A 22,614-nucleotide genomic window follows, 5' to 3' on the forward strand; every position below is an offset into this window, starting at 1 on the left:
GCTCTAAATACAGAAAGGGATTTTTCATGGAACTTCATCATGAGCATCTCCAAGTTCAAAAGCCATTTGCCGTCAAGAACTGGCCTCCTTCTCAGAGGGCTCATGCACCCTGTACTGTAGCCACACTCCCAAGTATTTGCTGCCCCCAGAGCCTGGCTTACAAGTTCACGATGTTTTCTTACATGACTGGTTGACACTACTCTCCTGTTTGGGATTTCCTTCTTGCCCGCTTGGCAACCTGCCACCTTCTTCTTCCATGCCCAAGTTTTTGTGAAGCCTTGAGTAATCACTCCCTGGGCAAAATGAATGAATCATGGCCTCTTCTCGGCTCTTACAGACTATGGTCTCACTTACGGTGCATGGTATTTATGTTGGTATAAGTTGGTGACTTGTCTTTTTTTTTTTTTTTTTTTTTTTTTTGGTTTCTCTTACTAGGTTTTGTTCTCTTTAGGACCAAAAGAACCAAGGACTTGCCTTGTTTATCTTGTTTAATGGTGTGGTTTGGAGGTTAGAGTGTGGACTCTGGAACCACACTGCCTGGGTGGCTTTGTTCCCTAGCCCTATGACTTCTCTGATTCAGTTTCCTCATCTGTGAAATGGACAAATCCAACACTGGGCTTACAGAACCGTCGTGAGAAGTAAATAGGTTCATCTATGTAAACCACTTAGGAAAAAGAGTAGCTGGCATGTTGTGTAGCTGCTGCTGCTTATGAGTACTGCCCCTTCTACCTGACACAGTGTGTAGCCCACCACATATATCAGCGGCCCGATAATTGTGGTTGAAAGAGCGAGTTCATGAAACTGTGTTAGCACTTTTTCTTTCTCTTTTTTTTTTTTTAGAAGAGCATCTACCTATTCCCAGAGATAAAGAAAAACTTGAAACTTACTCTTGATACAAATTGGCACTTTCTTTTTGTTTTAAATATACCTCACTTTAAGAGAAACAACACAGACATCTTAGGTTTTCAAAACAATTGCTTATCACAAGTTTTGATAGAGAGAGCTTTGTTTGAATATTTCCTTTACTATAGATATGGATGGTTCACTGCTTAACACATGGGTATCTCTTCAAACAAACTAAATGCTGGAAAGTTTATCACTCCTGTCTGCTGAAGTCCATATTTAATGTTATAATGCAAGTCAATTAAAAGAGAGAGGTTCCTGGGTGGAGAAGTTGGTTAAGTGTCGGATTCTTTTTTTTTTTAAAGATTTATTTATTTGACAGAGAGAAATCACAAGTAGACAGAGAGGCAGCCAGAGAGAGAGAGAGAGAGAGGGAAGCAGGCTCCCTGCTGAGCAGAGAGCCCGATGCGGGACTCGATCCCAGGACCCTGAGATCATGACCTGAGCCGAAGGCAGCGGCTTAATCCACTGAGCCACCCAGGCGCCCTAAGTGTCGGATTCTTGATTTTTGGCTCAGGTCATGCTCTTAGGGTTCTGAGATCGAGCCCTACATCAGGCTCCATGTTCAGCAGGGCACCTGCTTAAGATTCTCTCTCCCTCTCCCTCTGCACCCCCTCCCAGCTCTCTAAAAAATAGATAAAAGGAGACGGTTCAAATTAACAAAATCTGATTTAAATATTTTTTTTTTCCAGTAGAAATAAAACTGTCACACTGGGTCAGACCAGCATTTTGCTTGGAAAACATCTAAAACAATGTTTTGTGGGAGGGCATGGATGATGTCCCCTCAGCAAGTTAGAAATAGACACATTTGTTCCCCGCCCTCCCCCATGTGAATAGAGCCTGGTGTGTTCTTCATCATCAGGAAATAAGCCTGTACATTTGATGACAGGGGAGGACCTGGCCAACACCTGTAGCAAGAACCCTTCTTCCGACTGGCAATCATATTCTTCCTTTGGGCTTGTCCATTTCAAGTCCAGGAGAAGGAAAGTGCTGGGCGGTAACTCTGTTCTACTGTCCTTCCTAGACCTCCAGGAGTTACATTTGCAGTTGTTCTTATTTAACACTTATTAAGGGTCTCCATGGGTTGTGTCTCTACCAGAGCTGCAGGGAAAACAGCTGGCAGGAAAGCCTCACTTTAGGCAGGCTGTGACGCCTTGGCACCTGGCACGGCTCAGTACATCTCCAGAAAGACACTCTCTCTCTTGCTGAGGGTTCTGAGTGGGAAAAAAGCTTACGCAAGCCAGTCTCCTATGGGGCTCTGGCCCCCACTGCGAAGGCCCCCCATCCCCACTGCCCTGCCAGCCCAGCAATCCCACCACCAGAGGTGCACAGAAGAGAGTGATTGACTGTGGGGCACGGGTGGCTAAGTGGGAGTAACTGGGAACTGGAGGGGGAGGACAAAGTGGGAAGGAGGGTATGGAATGGAAGAACTGTAGGAGGAAAGACAGAATTAAGAGCAGATGGAGGTTGTGTAAGAGGTGCATTTGCCCTCCGGTTGCAAAGGGAGTAGATGGCTCTTAATAAAGACATAGAGGCCAGGTGGAGTGGTGCGGGCAGCGCCTGATTGCTGGGGACATGTAATTGGTCTCCCTCCTGGCTTAATGCTCGGCGCCTGTGAGCTCTCCCAGATGTTTTTCTGTTGCCATGGTGGCTGGGCCAGGGGTAATGGTCTCAGAGCAGGGGAGATGAGGCCACAGAAGGCTCTCTGCTCTGTTTGAATACTGATTACAGGAGCCTCGTGTTTGGTGCATCTGGAGCACTTTTGTAATGGGTTTTTAAACTTTTCTGTCGTCTGCATGCAGGGTTGGCTTTCGCTTGCCACAAAGCCTGCAGGCGCTCAAATTATAAAGATAAACCCCTGCCTTCTATGGTGGAGCTGTGGGACCACTTGCTCTCTGAGAAATTAGTGTATGTTTGGGGGTTGGGCTTGTTACTAAGCAGGAAAGGAGGGGAGGGAAAGGGGGGAGGTGACACAACAGAGGGATCCTATAGGTCACCTATAGGAGAGGCTCGATTGTGCAGTAAAATCCCTTAAGGAAATAGCATGTCAATTTGAGATTTTAAAAATACATAAAAAATGCAAGATGCATATATTCCTCTCTCCCCAGTCCAAGTGTCTGAGGATCAGGCATCTGCAGAGAGCTTCCGGTTCCTACCAGGGCCAGAAAGGCATAACCCAGAGGCCCTGAAGGTAGGCAGTCATGGCATGAAACTTCCATCTGTGCCTAGCTTTCCTGGATCAGCAACACCATGGAAGCTTGCCAACCCCCAGGAAATGACACCGGCTCCCGGCTTCCAGGAGCTTGGTTCCAGGTGCCTGCCGGCTGCATTTCCTCAATGGGGATCTGCGTTTCTGCAGGCCTGGCAAAAAGAGACCCCTGACTTTCGAGGATCAGGAACATCTGACTGTTCGGGGGACCTCTGCAAAGTGGCTTGCTTCTCAATGGTTTCACATCATAGAAGGTGCTGGGGGCCTATGCTCTCCAGTCACGTGTCATCACTGCCTCGTTTCTCTGGAAGCATCTGTTTCCCTGCCAAGCAAAACAGAGCTGGAACTGGGGCCCCGGGGTCTGCTTCTTGCTGCACGTTCATGTGGAGCCTGATGGGCATTTGATGTCCTGTTATCCGGTTCTCACTTCGCCCACAGTAACACAAAGCTGGTTTGCTCAAAGCTGCACTTTTACAACATTACGGAAGTCTGAAGCATTGGACATGAATTTAATCTGCGTTGGACCATCCATATTAAGACCTTCTCATTTATTCAATACTCATTTACCAGGTGTTTGCTGGCTACTGTGTTAGCTGGATGGAAGGTGAGAGACATCAGAGCGAACAAGACCTGCATGATCTCTGTCCTTCTGGAGCTATGTTTTAGCCAGAGAGACACAAAATTAAGCCGATGAATTGATCAGTGACAAATTGGGTCAAATGCTATAAAGGAGTAAGAAAGGTGCTGGGCTGGGGAACAACGGGAAGGTGGGCCCTCCTTCAGATATAGGGTGCTCCTTTAGGAGACAGTATAGACTGAGACCAGAAGGGGAGTGAAGACTCCAGCCAAGCAAGCAGCAGGGGTGAGAGCAGAGTTCGAGGAGAGCCCTTGACAGAGGTTACCACAGCCTGCTCCAGGACAAAGGCACAGTCACAGTGTTGGGCTTGATGTGTCACAAGCAGAGATGCAACAGTGATTTTTTTTTTTAAAGATTTCATTTACTTAATTGGCAGAGGAGAGATCACAAGTAGGCAGAGAGGCAGGCAGAGGGAGAGGGAGAAGCAGACTCCCTGCCGAGCAGAGAGCCCAGTGTGGGCCTCGAACCCAGGAACCCAGGATCATGACCTGAGTGAAAGGCAGAGGCTTTAGCCTGCTGAGTCACCCAGGCGTCCCAACAGTGATGTTTTGAATGGGACCTTTTGGGGCAAGGAGCCATCCCTCTTGTCTCATTCCTACATGCCTTCCCTCACACTGTTTTCTTCTTTATATGGATTAAAAAAATAAAAAGGATAAACTTCTGATTTGAGGTAAACACTCTCAGAGGACCATCTTATCTTAAAAAAACAAACACACAGATTTTATACGGATGAGGACCTCGTTTCAATATGGCGCGTGTCTGACTCAGGCTCACTATTACTCCCTTAAAAATGCTATTTGAAGTCATCTCTTATCTTCGTAAAGGAGTTTTCAGCTGTGGTTGAAATAAAACAGGGAAAACTAACATGACCTTTGTATTTTCTTCTCTTTAGGTGAACTGGGAAGTGAAAACATCAAAGTGTAAGTCCTCGTTGCCTGTGACCCAGCTCAGTGAGGACAGGGATTCAGGAAGAGGAGCAGATTAGAAAGCCCCCTGCCTTTTTAGGAGTTTTTGTTCTGACACCCTTGAGGGACCCTTGAGGGGCTCTTGTTTCCTGGACTCCAGGCGAGGGCCCTGAGCAGCCTCCTAGGGGAGGCGGATGCACACTAGTCCTCCAACCCCAATTCAGGAATCTGGGCAACGAACAAGGTCCTCTTCAGAAAAAAAAAAAATCTCTTTTGACTGCTAACAGTTCCAAAGGCATTGTAGTTCAATACTCTGATTCTGGGTGTATTTCAAGGATATTGGTTCATTTATTCTGGTTAAACATTTTATCACCAGGAAAGATAGGTTCCCTGGTATTAAAGGAGGCGAGCACTGGTAGAAGCCTAAAGTTCGTGTGGCAGAACCACACTGGGTTGGAGGGAGAGGGGAATGGTGGGGGTGGTGAGGGAGAGGACAGAGGAATGGCGCAGGGAATGGGAGGACAGAGTGAGAGACAGAGAGAGGGAGAGCGAGGGAAAGGGGAGAAAGAGGGTAAGGAGAAGAGGGAGAGAGAGAGCAAGATTCCACTAGAAGAGTGTTCTGGGACCCTGTCACCACCCCCGCCCCCGCTGCCTGCCCACCCGCCCCTCCCCCCCCCCCCCCCCCCCCCCCGCCCTGCCTCCGCTTCCCTGGCCAGCAACCGGGCTTCTTTAGACACTTTGCTCACTTCCTCCACATGGTGTCACGCCCATGCTGCGGTTCAGAGCTGGTGGTCCTCCTCCCCAATACCATTTACATTAACAGGGTCTTCTTTCCCATAATGGTGGATTCTGAGCCCTGGTAAGTGAGGCCGGTGGGTTTCTGAAAGCAAGGGCTCTATTTCTCCATGACAGAAAAGCCTGGGAATTGAAAGGAGAGGTGAGGAAAACAGCCTGTTCACAGTGGCCGCTTGACCTGGGGCACAGATCAGAAACCTCAAAGAAAGGGAAGTGAAATTAAGCAAGGCAAAAATGCTCAACAGGGCGACTCCCCTGAGGCTCGTCATAGTGGAAGGCTGGCACAAGTTTGTACCTTCTAGGGGGCGGTCAGAGGCTCCCTTTGAGCTCCCTCTGTGCCCTCCGTCTTTGGATCGGTGATAGAGGAAGGTTTGTTTTAGTTCTAGCCTTTCCTCCTTCTAGAGTTTGGTACAGTGACGAGGGCAAACCCCGCCCTCCCCCCATCTGCCCCGGAGTGTCACTCATGAGGTCAAGGTCACCTTTCCCCACACAATGTTCCAGGCTCTCCCAAAAGGAAAGGCTCACACCATGCTTCTTTGGGTTTCAACACGGTTTTTGCTTCCCTGTAGCCCCATTTTTGAGGAGGACACACCCTCTGTTATGGAAATCGAGATGGAAGAGCTTGACAAGTGGATGAACAGCATGAATAAAAATGGTATGGTCACCTAAAGTTGCTTTTTCTGTCTTCTCTGCTCTGAGAAGGCTCCGGGGTTTTGGAATACCCATAAATCCTGGAGTGTGACGGTGTGAGCCCAATCCATGTTAGATCTGGAACAAGCAGATCATGAACCTGGGTCTGACCATCCTTAAAGACGGCCTTACTTGGTGCCATTTGTTTTTATTTTTGTGGAGCTTTTCAAATGACCTCTTTAAAGAAGAAAATGGTATTTTTTTTTATTTTTCAAGAGAGGAACTCTCCAGGTCCTAATTATCTGGAAAAAGTCAGCATTTGACTGTAGAATTTAGAGAACTATGGTTTTAATCTGCATATGGTTATAAAAGTTTACCACATAGAGTTTACATAGATCAGTGCTGTCCAGTACAACAGATGCCAGCCATATGTGACCATTTAAATTAAAATTTTAAAAAATAAAAGAAAGTTAAAAATTTTGTTCTTCCATCACTCTAGCCATGTTTTGAGTGTGCACTAGCCACTTGTGGCTTGTAACTACTATATTATACAGCGTAAATCTAGAACATTTCCATCCCTGAAGCAAGTTCTATGGGACAATGCTAATATAGTGGTATTACAAATATTCTCCTTAACTTATTTCCCAGTTGATAGCTGGCAGTAATTGTATGTGTTCCTTACATTTCCTTAAATTAATATTTGAATTTAAAAATGATGGTAGCTGTTCTTTCTTCTTTAAATTTCCTTTAGAAAGTCAATAATTTTTTTTTTAATTTAAGGATTATTTATGTATTTATTTGACAGACAGAGACACAGCGAGAGCAGAAACACAAGCAGGGGGAATGGGAGAGGGAGAAGGAGGCTTCCTACTGAGCAGGGAGCCCGATACTGGATCGATCCCAAGACCCTGAGATCATGACCTGAACGGAAGGCAGACACTTAACGACTGAGCCACCCAGGCGCCCCCAATCAATAAATTATTTTTAATGCTCCGCTTAAATGAATAAATCCATGATTTATTTTACCATATCATTCATATTTTTAGCACTCATCTTTAAAAAATACACTGGGATCTATCAGGTTCAACAATAGTGAAGTCCAAATCCAGAGACCTGTCATTAGAATGACTGTACCAGAGGCTTTATCAACATAAACTTTCCAAAAGATTAGAACCCTTCAGGAACTTGTATAGTTTTGAGCAGAACTGCTTTTCATAGCCCAATATTGAGGAAAGAATGGCTCCATAGGACATTTAAGGATAGGAGTGGGTCACAGAGATAATCCTGAAGGTAGTTTCATTTTGTTATTTTTAGTTTATAAAATATGCATATGTAATATAATATGGAAAATTCAAAAAAAAAAAGTAGAAAGGAGAAAAAAATACATACTACCCAAAGATAACCTTTCTTATTTCCTTTTGTGCCTGAGATCATTGTAATACAAAATCAGGATCCTAGCACATTCACTAAACCAGAAACCTGGAATAAAGCACTTCTATTTCACCACCATAGCAGAGCGTTATTTTGACACATGCATGATGGAGGGGATGGATTTTGTTTTTCCTTAAAAGTAACTGTGGCATAATAGGAGAGAGCTCTGATGGCTTTAAGAAGGTTAGTCGTTCCTCAGTTTACTTGCGGCTTTTCGATTGGGCATCTTGACTGAAATCATTCTGCAGGCACATCAGGACCTCTGGTAAAGCTATTTTATTCCAGTGTCTAACCTGAAACATGCAGATTCTAGCTCTTGGAGCCACAGTGGGGTTCTTCAGGGACTGAATAAGCAGGCGATGATGAGTTGTGCCCTTTCCAACCAGGCCAGAGGCATGTTGAAGTCTTGTATCTGTGCTACTAATGCTTTTTCCATTTCAAGAGCCTTGCCATCATTAATCTTTTAACCTCTGGAACTCCCTAGTGAGGCCATTTCTGCACAAGGAACTGTACAGATCAGGGAAATGTGATGTTCAAATATATGAGTTTTGTGGCTAGAAGACAGAGTTTTGGTGACTAATAATGGGTTTGCTTTTTTTTTCCCCCTGTCTAGCTGACTGTGAATGTTTACCTACTTTAAAGGAAGAGAAGGAATCAAACCACAACCCAAGGTACTTCTAGTTTCCACTGTTGATGAGTGGTCTATGGGGGTGAGGATGGGAGACTATAGGTGAGACCTTTTACTTACTGTCTCTTTGCCTGTAAATTTCACAAGACGGTTTACATGGATATATGTGTGTGTCATGTGGAGAAAAGAAAGTGTGAGTTATGGCAAATAGGAAAATGCAAAGTATATATCCTAGTGGGTCCATCTTCAGAAGCAAATTAGCGCTGGCATTTTCTTGCCCCTCGAAAGAGACACTCTTGAGTAGGCTTCCATTATAGTCCCCAAATTTTTGATTATAACAAACTATAGGCTTGTTTAGCTTGGATGAAGAGATGTTTGGTATGGAAAACAGATGGAAGTGGCCATCTTAAAGGGAATAATTGTACCTAAAAGTGAGCAAAATTGACATATAAAAAACAAGACAAAACAAAACCCCACCTGGATTGGGTCATTTGTTACAGGAGAGAAATTAAATGAGAATTTAATAAACATATTCCATCCTACCACTAGGTGGCTCTGCTTGATAGAAGATTTTGGCCTCTAGGACTGGTGGTGTTCAGCACCCCGTAATGGTGTTTAACTGTTATATTTTGGGAGGATGGAATGACCATGTTTGAGGTGTTTTTGATCAGAGAATTGTTTGGTCGGGACATGAGAAGTGTCGCGGTAGGAAGGATTGATGACACAGCAGCTCGGTCCCTTATCCCACATGGCACCACTGTGATTTGGGGGGCATCAAGTTGTTGGTAGGGGTGACTCAGAGGTGATCTCAACCCTGTCTGAGATGTAGTCACTCCCCCCATGTCACACATCAGGCCTCCACATTCTTACTGAGGCACACCTCAGCTTTGACAACGAACGAAATCCACTTCCTATTGAATATTTCAGTCATGATTACCTCTCCAGATATCTGCATGTTAAAAATTCGTCACTGGCTCAGAAAAGAGCCTATCCTGTTTAAATGAGATGCCAGATATAACAAGCAGAGGAGAGAAAAGAAAATGCTCGGGGGAGTATCACAAAGGAAATTACAAAGGAGTATTTTCCCCACATTTTAATCTTACCTAAAAATGAGTCACTGTGTTATGTTTCATGTGGGGCTCACCCACATCACCACCAAAACCCTATAAATATCTTGTTACTGTATCTCTGACGGGCACCCTCACATGATGTGAAACATCAGTGGTTTTTAGGTACCTGCCTCTTGATCTTTGAACTTGTTGGCAACATAGAAGAAAAGGAATGTTAGAGGATTATGGGGTTGTGAAAGCATCTTAGAAATCACGTTTCTGAAATATTGAAAGGTTGGTCCTGGGAATAAACTTGAGCTCATTTCTGCCTGTATGACAAAAAGCCTCAAGCTATTTGGACGGCTGCTTTATGCTAAACTATGATTTTCAAGGTGAATGTCTGCATTCTTCCATTGGTCCAGAACTATCTGGTCTCAATTCATAGGACGACAGCCTGGCTTCACCTTGTTCCCTCTTGGGGAAGCCAGCACTGGCATATGGAAACAGCAATGGTGAGTCCCCAGGCTTTGGTATATAGGTACTTCCTGATTAGTCAAAGAGCAGTACAAGATTATAAAGCAAATCTAATTGTTAGTTACTAAAAACTTGGAAAGATATAAGGCACTTAGAACAAACCCTGCCACAAAATAAACTCTCAATAAGTACTGGTATTATTATTGTTTTTATATTTTTAAAAGGTTTTTTTTTTAAAATTTATTCATTTGACAGAGATCACAAGTAGGCAGAGAGGCAGGCAGAGAGAGAAGAAGGGAAGCAGCCTCCCTACTGAGCAGATAGCCCGATGTGGGGCTCGATCCCAGGACCCTGAGATCATGACCTGAGCCGAAGGCAGAGGCTTTAACCCACTGAGCCACCCAGGCGCCCCTTATTATTGTTTTTAAAGATTTTATTCATTTATTTGTCTGAGAGAGAGCATGTGCACGTGCGAGCCTGAACAGGGAGAGTGACAGTCTGAGGGGGAAGTAGGCTCCCTGCTGAGTAGGAGCCTGGCATGGGACTCAATCCAAGGACCCTGAGATCATAACCTGAGCCCAAGGCAGATGCTTAACCCACTGAGCCACCTAGGCATCCCTGGTATTATTATTATTAACTTAAATTTGATATACATAAATTCACTGCCTTATGCGCTAAGGAGACTGTGTCCAAGGGGCCAGGCACATCCATATCTGTGGTTGGGCATTAAAAAACAACAACAACAACAAAAGCAACCTTGTTATTTTAGAGCAGTTTCAGGTGTACAGCAAAATGAGCAGAAATGACAGAGGATTCCCACATACTCTGCACAACGTCCCTGACTATTGATGCTCCATACCAATTGGCTAATGTACTTTGACACATCATTGCCCCCAAAGTTCCCCACTGGCTTTTCCCTGGGAGACTCATCCTTCCTCTCCCATTCAGGCAGTGTGCTGTAGACCACAACGCTTCAGAAAGTACTCACTGGAGAGTGAGTTTAGTAGAAAACACATGTCTCCCTCCTCTTACTACATTAAGACTTCCAGAACCCATTTGAAGTGTTCAATCCTTCTTAATGCTAGAAATATCCTCTGACACAGAACCTCCGTTATATATAAAGTCCATGTGCTTCTAGAAAAAGGGAGTCCATCTGGTTACCATGCTACCCTTAACGTACCACACGGGGTGTGAAGACTTTTCATTAGGGTCCTTAGTCTCAGGTCTTTCAGATCTTTTCCCACATATCCCATTGGCCAGCCATTGTTCATTACCTTGCCCTGTCCTCACGGAATGGATGTTTTCTCTGACGCCGTGGAACCTAACATTTAGCACAGGACTTTCATAAGGGCCAGAGACATAGGAAGCACTCTGGGAAGTTTACACTAGGGTTTTCATGTCTTTAGAAAATCAATAAGATAAAAAAAGACTTGTGGAGGAGGGGGAGTTTTATGTTATTTCCTACCTTAGTATTTCTCCCCTAATTCTTACCTGTTATGCATGAGGCACTATGGGAGGAGTAGTGGGAATAGCGTCAGTGGAATAGTGTCTAGGGGGTACAGTGGGGCAGTGGGAGAGGTCTGCCTGGAGCTGAAGAGAATTCATTCAGTGGCATTGTTAAGCTTTGCCAGCACTCAGTGATAACAGAAAGCAGATCTATTGAGTTGGTTTTATTACTGTTTAAATTCTCTGTAAAGAATGCACTGCCTTATTGTCTACTCTAAACCCTCCCAGCATCTTCCTAAATGCCACTAGATAGTTGTAACCACATGAAGGATAGAATTCCTTTCATCACAGTGCTTAAGGTCTAGCCATCCTGTCCCTTCTTCCTGAGGCCTTTAGAATCGGACAGTTTCCTGCAAGTGTTTCTGTCTCGGCAAGCTTAGGTGAATAACCACAGAAAAGGAAACACAAATATGAGCCACGTGTCCATCTTCTTTCCCTGTATGCCAACTGGCCACAGTGATGAGTTCATATTGAGTAATAGCATTAGGAAAGACTAGGGGAAAATTAATTTGGTTCCTTCCAAGTGGATTTAGAATTTTGAAGGCACATTAATAACAAAAAAACAAGAAGATATTTATGCAGCATTTTATACATACCAGACGCCTAGGTTCTACCACCTAGGAAGTTAGCTAGTCAGAGAGGGTAAATAACAGCATACCTGTTCCGGTTTTGTAATGATTCTGCTGTTTATTTTATGATTCATGTCTGAGCTCAGTGACATAAAAATGGATCGCTTCAATATTTCTTGGGAAAATCCAGGTTAGTTTAATAAAGAATTTTGTGAATTTCTTCCTGTTTCTGCTCTTCTCTTTGTCTTTTTTTTTTTTTTTTTGAAAAGTATGATTGTTGATGTAGTTTTACAAAATATATTTGCTGAACATCTAGTATGAGCCTGGCATGGTCTGCATCATGCCAATTCAACCAGTTAGAATAAACTAATCTGTATGAGTAAACCTGGAATCAGAGAGGGTAAGTGATTTGTCCAATTTACACAGCAAGTTTATGATAAAACTCAGTGTGTCTTTTATTAACTGGTTAAGATAAGAGACATTCCACATATTGAAAGACAAATTAGAGATGAAAAAATAGGAGGGACATTCAGCAGCAAGAAAGACAGCCACCATGAAGTTATTAATACCTGACAGTATTTGGTGGGTGGCATGGCCATCATCTCGTACAGTCATTGACAAGACTGATCCATTAATAGTGAGAAACCAGCAGTTTTGGTGAACTGTTTTGGCTTCTCCACTCAAGTATATCTCAGTGGCCACTTCTAGTTATTTTCTTCGTGAGTTTCTTTCCTTTCTTCCTTTCTAGTTTCTCAAAAGTCCTTTAAAACTCAACAAGTATTCAATAGGAAGTATGTTTAAGTGGCAGCTGGTTTCCCTCAAATCTGAGCGCTGTCTTATAAGGGATAAAAAGTAACATCAGAGGGCACAGAGTAACCGCTTATAATCCCATAGGATGATAACCTCAAATAACACTGTTAAAATGCAGGTGTTGTACGTGTGTGCATGTGACGTGCGTGTTGTGGGTGAGAGAAGATGTATTAAATTTAATAAACCACAACAATGCTTAAGGAGTGGCCCAGAAACTGTGTCTGCTGTAGGCATGATCTATGTGTGTTGGATGAATTTTAGGCCTGGCTGTGATGTTAACCAGATGTGTGACCTCTATAAACACCCCCAACCCCATCCCCCCACCTCCATCCCTACCCCCCACCTCGTGTTGGCCCCTTTCGGGAAGGAGAAGGGAAGATATATTGGAGAAGAGAAAGGGAGCATGATCTAATTGTTAGGTGACTTTATGCCATACTGAGCTCTGCACTGCCCCCAAACCAAGTTTGGGAGCATCCTAACATGAAAAAGGTTTAATGCCGGTTTACTGCCATCTTTGGAGCCAGGGAACATTGGCCGTGGTCCTACGGAGGGAGCTGGTCAGGAGATACTGGTTAGGAGAACCAAGATGGCTGATCTGCTCCCGCCTGCAACCCAGGGGTAGTTAGGAAGCGAGGTGTTCAGAGCCAACTCTGTCCTCATTTCACTGCGAGCCCTCCAATTAAATGCTTTCTTACAAATCGTAAGATGAGGCTTTGTCATAGTTCAATTTGTTTTTACAGTTAGTAGTAGGCCTGTTACTATAAAGGCTGTTGGGGAAGCTGTCCCACATTCTTAAAATATCTATGTAACACTCTGAGAAAAAATTACTCACTATTGCCACTGTCGTCGACAAGACACTAAAACTGCCAGAATTAACACTGAGGCAAGCAACAGAGGTTTGAGGCAGGATCCCTGACTTTATTTGTTGCAATCGTGTGGCAGTTTGCCAAGGTATTTTTAACAGGGAACTCGAGGGTTTGCCAGAGTTAAAAACGCCCGGCCTTCCTTCATGGTTTCACAGAGATGATAAACAGCTGCCAAGGACAGCAGGGAACACACTAACTAAATAAAGGAAGGAACGAGCGAGTGAGAATGTCTCCAGGCCCAGGTGGTGGGCCTGACCCCAGGGTGCCGACTTCCTCCCAGGCCCGCACCCCTCCGGTGAACACAGGCCTGTGAGTGTTGGACACTAGGCATGACCTGATGCCCCTGAGGCAGCGGGTGTCGGCTTTGAGAGCGTCTTGTGTGGCAGGACCCGTCACACCACTCACTGTCCACGCAGCTGAGCAGGGTGCCACATGTGGGCTCCCGGGCTCTTTGGTGCTCGCAGGAAACAGGTTCTGCTTGGTGGACAGTGTCACAGGCTACACCTTCGAAATGCTCACAGGGTGTTCTCAACAAACCCCAGGGAAGTACATTCTCCTCAGAAATGGGAAGTTTGTTTTTGGAAGATGGTTTCTTAAAGCCTTTGGATGTTGGATGCAGTGTTAAAGCTTATGTTGAACCAACGAACATTTGCTAACGTAGACTCTGCAAAATAAGAATAATACATGTTCACACGTTTGTAGGTCAGGCCGGTAGAGCAGTGACTTCCTTAGATTTGCTCTCTTCTTCTTCGTCTTCTTTTAAGATTTTATTCATTTATTTGGCAGAGAGAGAGAGCACAAGCAGGGAGCGGCAGGGAGAGGGGGATGCAGGCTCTCTGCTGAATAGGGAGCCCGATGCGGGACTCGGTCCCAGGACCGTGGGATCATGACCTGAGCTGAAGGCAGAAGCTTAAACGACTGACCCACCCAGGCACCCTTCACTTACTCCTTGCAACAACGCTATAAAATGCATAGATTATTATATATGTTTTGCGGGTGAGAGGAGAACAGAAAACTAAGGCTAAGAAAAGTGCACTTGCCCAAGGTCATCCAGCAAGGAAGTGGCTGGACCCTAGTTCAAGCTCTGGCCACCTGACCCTATGCTCTTTTCTACTGTGTGAAAGAGCCACTGTTAGCACGTACTAGCATGCGTACTGCTGTAAACGCAACAGGAGGTGTTTAATACTGAGACATAAACTTAACCAAAAAATAGATGGCATAATGTAAAAAGAAACTGTTCAGTTTTATGGAAGGACATAAAAATATTTTTAAAAATAGAGACTTACTGTACTCCTGAAAGACTTCACAATGTCATGATTAAAATTAAGAGTTCTCTCATGCTTTAGATTAATATAGACGCCAAATGAGTTTAAATGTTAAAAAAAAAGTCCAGAAAAAAATAGAGAATATATTATTATAACTTAAGGTGGGGATTGGTTGAAGGCATGGCACACAGGTCAAAAATCATATCAGAAAAGCATAGCTGTCTGGGCGCCTGGGTGGCTCCATTGGTTAAGTGTCCAACTCTTGATTTTGGCTCAGATCTTGATCTCATGGTTGTGGGACCGAGCCCCTCGTGGGGCTCCATGCTCAGCGGGGAGTCTGCTAGAGATTCTCTCTCTCCCCTTCCATCTGCACCTCCCCCCACCCACACACATACCCTTTTCCCTGCTCAGCGGGAAGCCTGCTTCTCCCTCTCCCACTCCCCCTGCTTGTATTCCCTCTCTCCCTGTGTGTCTCTCTCTGCCAAATAAATAAATAAAATCTTTAAAAAATAATAACAATAATATCCAGTATTGGAAAGGATGTGGGGAAAGGAAATCTCCCTAAAGAAAGTGTGGGGAGGAAGGTAAATCGTACAAAATGTCTAGGGAAGGGGATAATTTGCCAATGGGCCATTCAAGCTTAGAAATGGCATTTAGTTTAACCTGGCAATTCCTCTCCTAGGTATGTTTATACAAAGGTAACAACTGGAATTGTGCAAAGATTTTTTATACTAAATAAAAACTAAAAATCGGAAATAGACAACGTGTTTAATCTCAAGAATACAGTTTAAAAAATGCTTTTTCGGTCTGGTGAGACAATGGAAGGCTCTGTAGCTGCTAAAAAGATACTGTATATTTATTAGCAAGGAATGATGTCTGTATGTGAGTGATGGTGAGAAATGCCAATTATAGCATGAAATGAATAATATGATCCCCCTTTTTTAATTCCCTTTTTGCACATAAAGAATGTATATCTTTATCAAAGGAAGGAAGCTTGGGAGAGTACACACCAAGATGTTAACTGTGGGAAGACTTAGTATTTTTGTTTTGCTTATTTGTATTTATTTTTTCAACAAAGACTATGGATTGGTTTTCTAACACTTTAGAAAATCACTTCTGTTAGGACTGCTGGGTGCAGATCAGTGCTATAGACAAAAGAGGGCTTGTGCCCACTGCTATCCGGCTTTGTGCTACACTCTGCTTAGAGTGGCTGGCATTTCAAGATAAGGCCACAGAAGGAAACAGACTTACTTATGTGCATAGAGATGAACTCCTAGATCTTAGAAATAATTACCTGCTACCACCCAATTTCCAAGAAATGGAACCTCCTTGCCCAGCTGAAGAGTGGTTCAGTGTCACCAAAGTGAAGGGTGGTTATATCTGCTCTTTGCGGGGGAAAAGTCTTAATTTTCCATCAGCTTTCCATTTCAGGTAAGTTTCGCTGTGGTATTTGTCTTTTATTCACAACTGTCTGCCTCCTCCTTTCCCATCGATTGCCCATCCCTAATCACAGCTTCTTCCCTCCGTTTTTAAAACACAAACACAAACACACAACCATCCACCCAAAGCCTCCCCTCTCCTTCCACGGATAGATCGATTTATCTATCAAACTGCTTCAGTCTTTTTGGAAACACATGCTGTCTCCCTGAGCAGGAGAGCTTGGAACTAGGAGTCAGATGAATCTAGTCAGTTGCAGACCATCCATGCCTGTGAGCTAAGGAGATACGAAGTTCTATTGGCTATTATCATTCAGGCACTTTCTTGGAGACAGAGGTCACTTCAAGTAGGGATGTTCTGGGATCTGAGTGATGGGACAGCAAAGTGAAACAAGAAGCTGGAGGGGTAGAGTGGCTTGCTTTCCAGGAGCCGTGGGTGGAGGCGTGGTCTCACTGGGAAAAGCTGCAGAGCCAGATACAAGGCCAAGATAGCCAAGCTAGAAACAAAAGCACAAATTAGCCAGCCCGGCACAGTCATGTCCGAATACCATGTCCATAATTTAGGTCTCCTCACACCCCAAGATGCCTAATGATTGAATTCTAAATGACACCGAGAAGGAACCTTTGTGGATATGAACAAAATGGGCTTTTGAAAACACGCCAGGACCACAAACTCCTGAGAAAAAACAACACATGGAAATTTTTTTTAAAGGGGGGGAAAAAAGCAATTTGGCATTGATTCATAGAGAATGGGATTAGATTTAATTAAAGGGAGGGAACCTCCAACTCCATCTGGTTCTTTCCACATCAGCACTAGGGAGGGATATTAGAGCAAGAGCTAAGGGATTATTTCTTGGCTTTCAAGGATTTCCTCCTTAGGGATCAAATACAAAAATTCAAACCAACCTTTGGTTCAGAAATGGTAAGCCGGACACCGTTGGCTTTCTGACTGTTCGTGTTTTCTTGAGTCACCTCCGTAGTGGAGCGACCAGCTCTCGGTAGCTTCTTGGAAATATACGATTGTTCTGTTTTTTTGCAGTGACAATGAATCCTGAAACTGAATGGTGCTAATGTTTTCCAAGAGAAGCGGCCCCGGAGGGAGCTTGCTAGCCTGCCAACAGAGGATGAAGAGGATGCAAATTTAATTAATTTCAAATCAACATAGACACAAGAACCTTTTGCTGTTTCTTCCAACGCCCACTCTTCCTAATGATGGCATCACCTGTACTTGGAAGAATGCACAATTGAGCAGCACTAGGAAGAAGCTTGGCTGCCGTCCATGCTAGCTGCTGAGGGAGGAGGAACCACATGGTATCCACCTCTCATCAGGGCCTCTTCCCTCCCGTCCACCCGCCTCTCACTGCCTGTACTCACTCTGGCCATGCTCTCTAGGTCTTACCTTTCTGCTTCACTCCTTGGAGTTTAAATCAGGAAGCTGTTTTATATATGGCTTACTTCTGGGTCACCTTGTTACCAAATTAGCTCTGGATAATTTCCTCTGATTAGTCAAGTCCTCTGATAGGTCATCTGCGTTCAGCAGGAACTTTCCTCAAGGCGAGTTACATCATGGGAGAGACAGAAAACAAAGCGAGTGGTTCACTGTATACATCATCCCAGGGGCTTGGTAAGCTCACCTACCTGCCCAGAAGACATACAGAGAGAACCTGCCATCCTGATGCTGTTTGGTGCCTTGTGGACTCTGAGTTGGCCGGACCCTTTGGGACCTTCTCTGAGGAATAGGAATCTTCAGTGAGAGACCAAAGTAATTTCCTTCTCAGCTAAAATCACCTACCTGTCTGTTCACATTTTCCCCAGACCTCATTCTTGCTCTCAGCACACCTGCCTTGCCTGTGGTATGTGAAAAGGACATGTACACAGGAGGATCAGCTGTCAGCCTTCTTTGTTCTTGAGATCCTTAAGGTCATTTGAAACAAACAGAATAAGAATAGGAAATACCCGTGTCTGTGGCAGATATCACTCAGTGCACTTTCCTATCAGGCTGGGACAAGCCTCGTGTCCTCCTCTACACAGCTCTCCAGGAGGCCACAATCAGTCCATCAGAGAGGACGATCTCTGCCATATTTGTTGACACCCTTGCCAAGAAGCAGTGGTGCAGAAGGGTCTGCTTATCATTCCCATTCACGTAAAATCATTCCTCATTTAATCCTTAATTTTCTACTTTAAAGCAATCTAGCAAGTTGGGAGTCCTCAGATCTTCTACAACACCTGATATTTTATTCTAGGAAAGAAGTAAAGAAGGAAAACTTTATTTATTTTATTCTCTACATATAAACTGAGGGGAGATGAGGTTCACCAAACATTTGCTGCTGAATCTGGGGTCTTGAGTTTGAAAGGCCGCCTTAAAGCGTAACAAAAACGGCCCCTCTCCCTCCTTTTGGAATCCCTCTGGCATGCTCGCCTTCAGGACTTTGCCCATAATTTTAAAGACAGAGCTCCAAAGCTGGGGAGATCTTTCCACACAAAGAAAGAAAACTATCTGGTTGTGTTTAACCACGACTATTCTGCTATCCTGAGACTTCATACAGCTTTGGCAAAAGACCGTCTTCATGGTATATAATTTCAACAGATTTATGTGTCATATTCTCGTTAGTACATCCTAATACGGTATCTTTGTTTTCACTTCTGTTCTGCACATTCATATTCAACTTGTGGTCCACAGTAACTCCCAGATACTTATGCCAAAACTGCCATTTTCTGAATCATCGTTTCAGCTTATTTTGTTAATTTGTTCTTTCTCAACATTTTGACTCTCAGAAGACTCTCTGATTCCTTCTTTTTCTCTCTAGGTATCCAAGATTTGGGGGGAACACCGAGGCCTGTCAATTTTGTCCAAGACCATCCAATAATGCGACTTTAGAAGTTCAGAGAACTATAAGAGGTCTTGGAATCTCATTTTGATGAAGCAATATTTTACGATACAATAAAAATTCTCTCATTTAGTATGTAAAATCATTTCAAATTCTAGAAACAAACTTCAGCATCATGCCTTTCAATTTATCTCTGAAAAATGTACTAACTTCTGTAATTGCACAGTATACAAGCATTTTATTAAAGGTTTTTTTTTTTTTTTTCTGGCAAGATATAGGAATCAAAACAGTGAAGGGTCAATCCTAGCCTCCTGTATCTATTAATTACTGTTCAATCAATAGGTGTCATATATTTATGATAATTTTAAGAATTGTTTTAAACTCAAAGTTAATTTTATGCTTCAGATTAATGTCTATAAACAGCTAACTAATTTTCCCTTAATTGGGTAGCCAATCAGAACAAAATCTGACTTGGGGATATTTTAAAGATATGTAAGTTTCACTGCATTTTTGTACATTTTAAGCAAACCAGGTTAATAATGTTGTCGAGTCGAACTTCTCAGGAAACTTGTTTTAATAAATATGTAAGGATATCAACCAGCTACTCTTACTGCAATGATGTGACTCCTCTTTCTGGCGAGCTCATTGTTATCCAGACACAGGCATATAGCTGGGATCAAACTTCAGAGCCATGGTGGGGTGGGGGAGGGGGGGCAAATGCCTCTAGCAGTGTAAATGCATGCTTTAAAAATGCTTTTGTCTATTTTTACATTTTGATTGTTTATCAGTTTGCACGATGTCTGGAAGGAGGCTCCCATGATGAGTAAACAAAAAATATAGACTTTAGTTTAAATTCCCGTCAGAATTAATACAAATTCTGAATGTACTGGAGTGATAAGACACAGTTACATACTAGGAAGACACCGCTGAAATTCTCATTGTGGGGAAAACATTGACATTTTAGGCTGAATTAAATTTACACATGCTATGTTTTCACACTTGGAAGATACTCAGGATGAATCTCGGCTTCCATTTAACAGGGACAACAGGCAGACCAGAGTAGCTTCATGCACAGATAACATTTCTTCAATCTTAAGTTAACCGGGAGAGTCACGGTATAATAGCGTGCAATGAAATTAGTCAGATTGCTTATTAATAATTGTAACTGTGATTAATAATTGCATCATCCAAACAATGAATCCTAAATTTGTTTGAGCAATTTTTTGACATTACCTTGGCACTCTCCCATTTGGTTACCAAAGTCTTATTTTCCTCTTAGTCCTTTTGGGGGTGGCTATTGGTAGATACGCAGCAGGTTTTCTTGATTTCTTTTGGTTTTTGCCCTACTACCTTTTCTCCAAAAAAATGTCATATTCATAGGATAGCAATCCATTCAGTTATATAAAACTTTTTCAAATCAATTCCATAGATGCTCTAAGCTCTTTTTGAAATATTTTAAGAAGTTAATTTCTTTTTTTTTTAAAGTTTTTTTTAGTTATATATTTGACACAGAGAGAGACAGCGAGAGAGGGAGCACAAGCAGTGGGAGTGAGAGAGGGAGAAGCAGGCTTCCCGCTGAGCAGGGATCCCGATGTGGGACTCGGTCCTAGGGTCCAGGGATCTTGACCTGAATCCAAAGGCAGATGGTTAACGACTGAGCCACCATCTTTAACGTCTTCAGGTGCCCCAAGAAGTTAAATTTTTAAACCAAAGTACATCCAATAACATGGAGACTTTTATTTCAGTGCTGTATAAGTTTAGAAATACAAAACTGAGCTGTTTAAGACAAGCAAAGGTGACTGGATTTTCTTCCACTGGACTTCAAGTGTGGAGTGCACAGATAACCATATTCCTCACTTCCCACCACAGCATCATCACTGGCCTTTGGTATTTCATAAATAAGTAATTGGACCTTTTACAAAAAGCACGATCTTCACATTTTTCACTTTTTTGGTCTGCATGGCAAGAATTAAATGAATAACACATAGAAACTACAAATAGTAAGAAACATTTTTTTCAGTGTTAAGATCAGTGGAAAGTAATCACCATATTACTCTGACTTAGGTAAAGCCCCTGAAATTATATATAACATCAAGAACTTAGGAAAACTCTGAGTGTTTAATAAATGTCAGCATCCAGAAAGAGCAGTGATTATAGTTTTCCAACAAGTTAAAAATAATCTGGTAGATCGTTGGTAATTTAGCATGTACATGTCTTGTTTTTAAAGTTAAGTGAAAATATTGCAAAAAAAAAAAAAAAACCCTACCTTATTAGACTCTCTCATTTTTCAAGCAGTATAAAGTATTTTCTCAGAATGTCAGTAAGATCAACAGATGTTGTATTTACCATTGGGCTTCAATGTAGAAATTCTGCCTTGGAAGCTTCATGTAAGAAATCATTATTGATTAGAATTTATTTGCAAAACTACTGAAGTGGGTTTTTTTTTTTAAGATTTTATTTATTTATTGTCAGGTAGAGAGAGAACACAAGCAGACAGAGTGCAGGCAGAGGTAGAGAGGGAAGCAGGCTCCTCGTTGAGCAAGGAGCCTGATTCAGGATTCGAACCCAGGACCCTGGGATCACGACCTCAGCCAAAGGCAGCCACTTAACCCACTGAACCATCCAGGCATCCCTACAGATTTTTTGTTTGTTTGTTTGTTTTTCTTTTTGTTTGATTATTTTTAGAGAGAGAAGGGAGCAGGGAGGGACAAGAGGAGAGGGAGAGAGAGAATCCCAAGCAGGCTCCACACCCAGCATGGAGCCCACCATGGGGTTTGACCCCCATGACCCTGAGCTCATGGCCTGAGCCAAAGTCAAGAGTTGGTGGCTTAACGGACTGAGCCACTCAGGCGCCCTACAACTACTAAAGTTTTAACACTGATGAAAGGTTTTAGGGTTTTTTTCCCCTTGTCTTGCATGCTGAGAATAATATATATAATATTATTTTTCCCTCATAGCTTATGGCTTTAGAAATGCCAGCTATACATTACATATGTATAAATTGTTCTATTCTCAGCTGCATGATTTTTGATTAAAAAAATTATTAAGTCCATACCTGTTTGTATGCTACATTGCTCAATCAGCAGTAATGGAATTAAAAAGCATTTCTAAATTCAGTTGAAAAATAAAGTGCTATAAGATAGGAGTAAAAAATATCTTTAACATTAGTTTCTATGTAATTAATGTATATTAACATTTTAAATTAATGTTTATTTGAAGGTAAGGTATTTGTTTACTAAAATGTTGACTGAGGGTAAAGGGGTGAATTAACATCTTTTTAAAGGAAAATTCTTTTAATTTCTGTGACTATGAAAAATAAAAAATTTTACCTTTGATACTTATGCTCTTTTGATCTATATATCTCTTTAAATAAATGAAGCAATGACAATTTTAAAAGTTCCTATAGAATTGAACCTTTTTTACACAAAATTATCTACCCTAAAATTAATTGGATTTTCTACATATCTAAAAAGATACTATAACACATTCTTGTCTTTTTTTCTTTGAAAAATATTTTTAAATTGAAAAATGAAATTTTAATTGTCTATGGAATGTAATTTTTAAACATTTTTTAAGTAAAAATAGGAAAATCTCAGAGCTAAAGCCTTCTCTTTGTCCTGATTACTCACTTTTCTTCATGCCTTTAATTCTAATTTCATTTTCCACACATTGA

The 22,614-nt window shown here is 42.6% G+C and overlaps 1 protein-coding gene across 3 annotated transcripts in view; it reads left to right on the forward strand.

Annotated features, from left to right (window-relative positions):
* TMEM154 (transmembrane protein 154) overlaps positions 1-22,278 on the forward strand; it is a 44,522-nt gene extending 22,244 nt beyond the window's left edge. Inside the window, exons 5-8 of one of the 3 annotated variants that reach the window (XM_059175404.1) lie at positions 4,642-4,669; positions 6,019-6,104; positions 8,124-8,181; positions 17,153-22,278. In XM_059175404.1, the coding sequence (XP_059031387.1) occupies positions 4,642-4,669; positions 6,019-6,104; positions 8,124-8,181; positions 17,153-17,168 (188 nt within the window). In that variant the 3' untranslated portion in view covers positions 17,169-22,278. Of the gene's footprint in view, positions 1-435; positions 4,615-4,641; positions 4,670-6,018; positions 6,105-6,884; positions 7,108-8,123; positions 8,182-17,152 lie in introns of those variants that run through there. The other 2 variants (XM_059175396.1, XM_059175414.1) reach the window with 2 other exon arrangements.
* The last annotated feature ends 336 nt before the right edge of the window (positions 22,279-22,614 follow it).

The sequence above is a fragment of the Mustela lutreola genome, chromosome 1, assembly GCF_030435805.1.
Source record: "Mustela lutreola isolate mMusLut2 chromosome 1, mMusLut2.pri, whole genome shotgun sequence".
Taxonomy (NCBI): domain Eukaryota; kingdom Metazoa; phylum Chordata; class Mammalia; order Carnivora; family Mustelidae; genus Mustela; species Mustela lutreola.